Source organism: Sprattus sprattus, assembly GCF_963457725.1.
Source record: "Sprattus sprattus genome assembly, chromosome: 20".
Taxonomy (NCBI): domain Eukaryota; kingdom Metazoa; phylum Chordata; class Actinopteri; order Clupeiformes; family Clupeidae; genus Sprattus; species Sprattus sprattus.
This window is the reverse complement of record NC_137918.1, coordinates 9254349-9261848: the sequence shown is the minus strand read 5'-3', so window position 1 is coordinate 9261848 and position 7500 is coordinate 9254349. Positions and strand designations below refer to the sequence as shown.

Genomic DNA, 7500 nt, shown 5'->3' with positions numbered 1-7500 from the left:
CACTGGAGGTAAAGCCTACTGTATGCAGTACGCACTGGAGGTAAAGCAGTAGTATGCACTGGAGGTAAAGCCTACAGTATGCAGCACGCACTGGTACAGGGCCTCAGTGTGAAGACAAACCCCCTTCTAATGAGATTAAGCTGCCTGATCAGCACCCCCCCCCCTCCCCCCCAAACCAGCCCCTCCTGGACTCCCTCCAACACGGAGGAAACGAGACACTTCAGCTGCATCTGCTAACAATTACACCCAGTGAAGAGGGGGTGGGGGTGGGGGTGGATGGGAGTGCGACGGAGGTGGTGGGGTATCAAAGTCACTGCTTTGTTAAACCTTCAGCACATGTAATTACAGGCTCCCTTTAAAGAGATAGTCTGCCCGGCCTTGCGTCTGAGCCAGCTCTCTATGTGCTAATTGCAGAGTCCAAGCGATCCGATTTTAGGAAACTGGCAACGGAAGACTGGGAAGCTGGGGTTTAAGGGGGGACACGGAATGTGGTTGTGTGACAGCGGAGCTGCGTTCCGTTACAAGGGGGGGGGGGGGGGGGGGGGGCGGCGAGGGAGGGGGGGGGTGCCACGTGCCTCCACACTGCTACGCTTTGAGCACGGTATTTGTGTGAGTGCAGGCCCAATGCTATGGCGCTAAGTGTGTGGGTGTGTGTGTGCTTATGCTTATATCAAAAGTGTGTACAGTATGTGTGTGTATGGGAGAGTGTATGCATGCATGTGTGTGTGGGTGGGTGTGTGTGTGTTAGTACTCACGAGTGGTGGGGGTATATGAGCTGGTCCTGGGGGCTCCCTGTGAGGTGGGAGGGGGGGGCATGGTCGGGGGCGTTAACCTGGACTGCGTTTTCACATCCGCCGGTGAGTCGGGCATGGTGAAGCGCTTCTCAGTGCGACCTGCAGGGGCAGAAGAGAAGATACATTTACCATTTAGAACGTCTTCTAATGTCTTATTGTGTCTTATAATGTCTTATAATCTCACTTGCAGTCAAAGACATAATAAATAAACAACAGAAAAACATTATTAGACAGTAAAACTCAATTATGCTACCATTTCACCAAAAATCAACACAATTCCAGGACAAAGTCTGAAAGTCTTAAGGAAGCATTTCCTCAAGCACACCTCAACCTTTCAACAAACAGCAACCATTTCACACACACACACACACACACACCTCCCCCCCTTGTCTCACGCACTCACATCGGCTCAGAGTAGCAACCTATATCTGTGTAAGTGTGAGTTTGTCGTGTGTCACCCCCCTCGTGCAGGTGCGCTCCTGTTCCCTGCCTAAGGATTCTGTTTAAACGATCCTTCTTCAGAGGACACCAGCTGGTGTCTGCACACCAATGACACGGCTCCCCCCCGCCCCGAGGTGGGTGAGGGGAGGGTGGATGGGGACCGGCACTGGGCGAGACCCTCTTCTGGATCTCTGTGTCTCTAACTCTATCTGAAAAGTCAACAGCTGCTATCAAAGGGGTTGAGCGCTGATGTTCCAGGAGGAGGATGGGTGGATTCAAAAGGGGAAAATCAAACAGTGTGGGAAAGATCGAGAGAAAAAAGGAACTCTGGGTAACGCGTGAGAACCGGAACGTCGAACATTTGAATCTCAATACCCTCAGAATGACATGGAAGTCAGATTGGACCTCACAATTTCAAATGCTAAAAATCGAAAATGAGAATAACCCAACAAATCATGGAAAGAAAGAAACAGATAGAGGCAGGGATTCAGAGCAAAGACAGTTGGAGAAAGAGACAAAGAGACAGAATGAAAGGGGGAGACAGGGAGGGAGAGAGGGAGAGAGGGAGAGAGGGAGAGCCAGACAGACGCAGAGATAGAGTAAGGGTGGACTCCGTCTGCCCTGCTGCTATCAGTGTGAGGCGGGCTGGGCAGGCTGGCCAGGCAGTCAGTGTGTGATCTGGCTGCTGAAGGGAACATGCTCCAGACTCTCTCCCAAGAGGCAAGGTCTGTTTGTGTGTATACATGTTCCAGACACTGGGCTGACTCTTTCCAGCCAAAGTCTTTGAGTGTGTGTGTGTGTGTGTGTGTGTTTGTGTGTGTGTGTGAAAGAGAGAGAGAGAGAGAGAGACATGACTGTTATGGGTGCTCATGTGTGTATGTGTACATGTTGTAGACACTGGGCAGCCTTCTGTCACACGTTTCCCACAGTCAAGACACAGTGGAGACAGGGTTATCTATCTCTCTCTCTTTCTCCCTCTCTCTCTCTCTCTCTCGCTCTCTCTCTCGCTCTCTCTCTCTCTGTGTTGTTGTGTGTATCATTGTGAGTGTAAGTTGATTGTGAGTAAGCCTGCTAGTATGTGAGTGTGTGTATGTGTGTGTAATAATCACCAAAGGTCTTCTACCCCATCGTCTCTCCACATGTCCAAGTCCATAGTCCCCCTCACTGATAACATCCTGTCCAGCAGGGCAATCTATCTAACTCCCAGCCACACTGGCAATCACCTCACTAACCATCAGTAGACCCCACCATCCAGAGGCCATATCACCACACATCTGATCCCAACAGGAGCCACCAAACACGGACACCCCCAACATGCAGAGCCCTGCCATATCAAAGGCTTATTTTAACGTGGTGCCTAGTTTCTGATACACGATATACGTTATGACATCCCCTGACTGATAAAACCTACATAGTGATGCATTTGATACAAATGTATTTGTAGAAGGTTGTGAGGATAAAGGTGAAATTGAATCTGCCTGAGAGGAAATATATGAATTGTATTTATGGCAACATGGACTGAAAAGAAATGTAATATAATGTACCTGGTACAGAGATATACTGTATGCAAATGTACTGCGGTATGATTATAGATCTGTGTGATCTGAGAACCTGTGCTGAGGTTGATGAGTGTGTGTGTGTGTGTGTGTGCTTGTGTGTGTGTGTGTGTGTGTGTGTTTGTGTGTGTGTGTGTGTGTGTTTGTGTGTGTGTGTGAGTGTGTGTGTGTGTGTTTGTGTGTGTGTGTGTGTATGTGTGTGTGTGTTTGTGTTTGTGTGTGTGTGCGTGTATGTGTGTGTGTGGGTTTACTAGTAGGCTGGGAATGATGTGTGTGTGTTTGTGTGTGTGTGTGTCTCTGTGTGTGTGTGTTGACTAGTAGGCTGGGAATGAAATGTGTGTGTGTGGAATGGGAGGCTTAGAGTCAGGGTCAGTGCTGTAATTGGATTGAGGAACTGTGCGCTGATAAGAGAGAAAATGTGAAGAAGAAAAAAATGCCCACACACTCAAACACACACAATAGCACATAAACGAACGCATACACACACGTACATACACACACAAATCATGAAACATGAAGAACCCAGATGAATGATAAAGTAATGAGGTGAGTTTTCAACCTACAGCATTACACATATACACATGCACACACACACTCACACACATTAACTCACACAAATAAATGAGCCTGAAAAGGAAAATGTTGAAGGTTCTCCTGTTTTACAGAAGACATTTGTTCTGCTTTGTTGTCTGTCTCCAAATCTCAGTCCTAAAAACCTTTTTATGTTTCAATGAAAATGCCTGGAATTTCTACAAGACTTGAAATTTACACTCTGCAGTCATCGCTTGACTAAATGGAATAAACTGTTCACAAACCACAATTGATCACAATAATGTTTTTAAAAAAAAAAAGAATAATATATAGCCATCAAATACATTACGTTTTAAAGTAAGATTCATGTAAGAAGAAAATCAGCAATATATTTTACACATGCCTAATGCCTCAGATTTAACATGGCAGGTAGGTAAAACACTAACTCTGTTAGGCTCGGAGAAAGCGCTGAAATCTACAAAATGGATTTCATGAAGTGAATGCTGCATGTTCTTAAGTCTCTGTCCTCCACAATGCAAAGTGGGTTGCAAATGAAGCTATCATACAAAATACATAATTCAACAAAAAAACAATATGTCAAGGTCCTTCATGAATGCTTAATGGAATCAAACGAGAAGAAAGGGCTCGATCAAAAGTAGAAAACTCCTTTTTTTTCCTGCTGGCCATTTAAAAATTTAAATGTCCTCTTAACCAACCTTGGAAACAAACTGGAGCATCCTTATCTAGTCCTGTCGTCAAATGTATAAACGCAAGCCCCATGTAGTTAATGTGTGTACTGTGTGTGTGTACTGTGTGTGTGTACTGTGTGTGTGTGTGTGTGTGTGTGTGAGTGTGTGTGTGTGTGTGTGTGTGTGTGTGTACTGTGTGTGTGTGTGTGTGTGTGTGTGTGTGTGTGTGTGTATACTTTGTGTGTGTGTGTACTGTGTGTGTGTGTGTGTGTGTGTACTGTGTGTACTGTGTGTGTGTGTGTGTGTGTGTGTGTGTGTGTGTGCCGGGTGCCTGTGTGTGCATGTGGGCAGCTGGAGATGGGCAGATGTTAGGCGGGCAGCGGTGAGTATGAGGTAGGCTGGGACGGATGTCGATGCTGGGGAGTGATTCAATGGAACGGGCCAGGATATGAGATGGATGAGCCGTGTTCCATTTCTCACTAGCGGTGAGAGGCCTTTTATTTGGGATTGAAACGCAGCCCTACTGTACGCATCACCATCAGCCTGTGAGGTGTTTTCAGCAGTGAGGAGCACTGACAAAACCACTCACACCATTCTCCTGAAGGGAGAACAGGATTCCACATATAATAGATAGTTCAATAGATAGACACATACTCGGTAGTTTATTACAAATTGCAATTGTTCCCAATATAATTACGGATATACTTTTAGTTTCTTTTGTTCCTGTTTGCTTTCTTTCTCTTCATTCCTGGCGGTGGATATCGTTGCCTCTGTAGCATCTCTACAGAGTTTGGAGACAATCACGGACAAGTCTGCTATTGTTCTTACAGAGCACCTCAAACAAAAGCCAGATTTCTCACAGGGCATGTGATGTGTTTTTCTTGTTTTCTATGTTCCCCTTTCTTCAACAAGGGAGACATGACTTGAAGAAAGCAAATTGATTTCAGGGACCTCAACAGTCCTACTTTTTTTTTTTTTAAAAAGCCCAATCTCCTGAAAGCAGCAGGATAGAGAGACGTTCAAACCATTTCTCATGCTGTCATTGTAAATCCATGTCTGTTTCTTAGCATATCTGGTGGTAGATTCTGATTCTGGGTCGTTGTTTAGAGTCTCCTTGACTGGGCTCTAATCTTCAGCCCTGTGTTAAGATTCAAAATGGCCACCACAGAGTTGCTGCAATCTGAAGAGAAAACTGAAGTGGTATATTCTGGAAATTTAAAAAAATGGAAAATTGGAAAAGGCCAGCACTCTCTTTAAATGGCTAACAGACACATCTGCATGCCTCATGGAGTGCGATGAGCAACAGAGAGGGGCTTAAGGCCCCTGCTTGCTTCTGCGTTGGTGTTACGTTGTTGCACAAAATTTACTCATAGCAATTCATGCTCCCTGAATGGTTGCGGGTGTCGCCGAGCAATTCACACCCAGAACAATAGGCTTGCGTGAAAAATGGCGCAAGTCTAGAAAAATCGCCCGACGCACGCAAGAAGTATAAAGTCGCGCAAGGGGCGCTCAAGGGCCTCTTGCGCTTGCGCTTACGCTTACGTCTCTGAGCATAAATCAGCCTTAAGACAAACACCACTGCAGGTACCAAACAGGGTTTGGTTTCATCATCCCAGTTAGCTGGATAGGTTATTTTTCCATGGCAATGCTGACTTAAGAGTCGCTTTCCTTCTCTTTTTCTTTCCCTCCCTCCCTCCTTCCCTCCCTCACTCTCTCTCCTGGTCTGCCAGCACGAACAGCCAAGCCTCTGGAGGGTCTGGCCGTTTCTCAACCTGTGTAATTGTGTGCTTTTGGTGCAGTTACGTATCAGTTACATCACTCTCTGCACAGCGTTGAAACAGATCTGGCTGTGTCTGAGCTGGTAATGACAAAATGCACACGCACCATCTAAAGAACAAAATGGTTATATTTTGATAATTATTCTTGTTCAACCTCTCTCACACACACACACACACACACACACACAGGATAAGAGGACTGAGCCTCACACAAACACATACATGTCTGCAGCTAATTGGTCAGGGGAAGGAAGGTGATGGTCGGAAAAAGAGCACTGCGAACACATTGAAGAAATGTGAAAATGTAAAAATAAAAATAAAAAAATGCATGTGAACTGGAAGAAAAAAAGATAGAAAGAAGGAAAGAAAGAATCGAAGGAAGGAAGAATCAAACAAACAAAAAGGGAATGAGAAAGAGGCTTGGAGAAGGAATGATGGAGAGAGAACAGGAGAGACGTCTCTATAGTGTAGGGTATACAGGGAGAGGAGACTGTGTACTATATAGTGTAGGTTATACAGGGAGAGGAAGGGAGAGGGAGACTGTGTACTACATGTGGTGAATATACTATATGTGATGTCTGCGCGGGATTTTTTATTTATCAATTCTTTCAGAGATCCTTAGGATATAAAATCCAATGCTTTTTATGTCAAAACAGCTCAATGGAACTGAATTGGATTTGAAATGGAGAGAGGGAAAAGAGAGAGAGAGTGTGTGTGTGTGTGTGCGTGCGCTTGTGTGTGTGTGTGTGTGTGTGTGTGTGTGTGTGTGTGTGTGTGTGTGTGTGTGTGTGTGTGAGTGTGTGTGAGAAGGGCACTGACTCGTTAAGCCATTAGGATTCAGACGTTGTTTGAGAGGAAAGATGGGAAGGGGTGGAAGGGAAGGGAGGGTGCGGGGGAACTGTGTGTGTGTGTGTGTGTGTGTGTGTGTATGTGTGTGTGTGTGTCTGTGTGTGTGTGTGTGTGTGTCTGTGTGTGTGCGATTCGTGAAGGGAACTGAGGAGCTGAGGGAGGCAGAGTCTATTGGTATGCGAATGCAGTACCACCCACCAGAATATGTGATGAACCAGTGTGCACAACGGTGTGTGTGTATGTGTGTGTGTGTTTGCGTGTGTGTGTGTGCGTGTATGTGTGTGTGTGTTTGCGTGTGTGTGTGTGCGTGTGTGCGTGTGTGTGTGTGTGTGTGTGTGTGTGTGTGTGTGTGCGTGTGTGTGTGTGTGTGTGTGTGTGTGTGTGTGTGTGAACAGAGCAATCATCTGCGCCATATGGAGGTGAATACAGAGTGTGCCCATCAAACCCCTCCTGCTTGTCAAAGAAGATGTATGAACCCCATCTCTTTCTCTCCTTGTACTCTCCATTTTTCCTCTCTTGCTCTTTTTCTCTTTCCTTCGCTCTCTCTCTCTCTTTCTTCCCTCGTTCCTCTCTCTCCACCTCCCTCACCACCTGTCTTCTTCCCTCTCTCTCTCTCTCTCTCTCTCTCTCTCTCTCCTTCCAACCTTTCCTCTGCCCACTCCACATTCAATTCTTCAGACTCTCTTTAGTCACTCTCCTCTCCTCTCCTCACTCCCAGCTTTGGGTTCTGTCTCTGTGGACCCTCCAGTGGCTCTCCTCCTTTCTCTATTCTCTTCGTTCTCTCTCTCCATCACCCTTTCACTTTCTCTGTCTCCCTCTCCTTCCTCCGCTCTCCTCCCTCCTTCCCTCGCTCGGCTGGTCC

At 46.2% G+C, this 7500-nt stretch overlaps 1 protein-coding gene across 1 annotated transcript in view; it reads right to left on the bottom strand.

Annotated features, from left to right (window-relative positions):
- The window catches only part of runx1t1 (RUNX1 partner transcriptional co-repressor 1), a gene marked incomplete at its 3' end in the record, with an annotated part of 50307 nt that overhangs the window by 21011 nt on the left and 21796 nt on the right, over nucleotides 1-7500 (bottom strand). The window contains exon 2 of the mRNA XM_080859439.1: nucleotides 756-893. Coding sequence (XP_080715565.1) covers nucleotides 756-893 — 138 coding nt within the window. The remainder of the gene's footprint in view (nucleotides 1-755; nucleotides 894-7500) is intronic.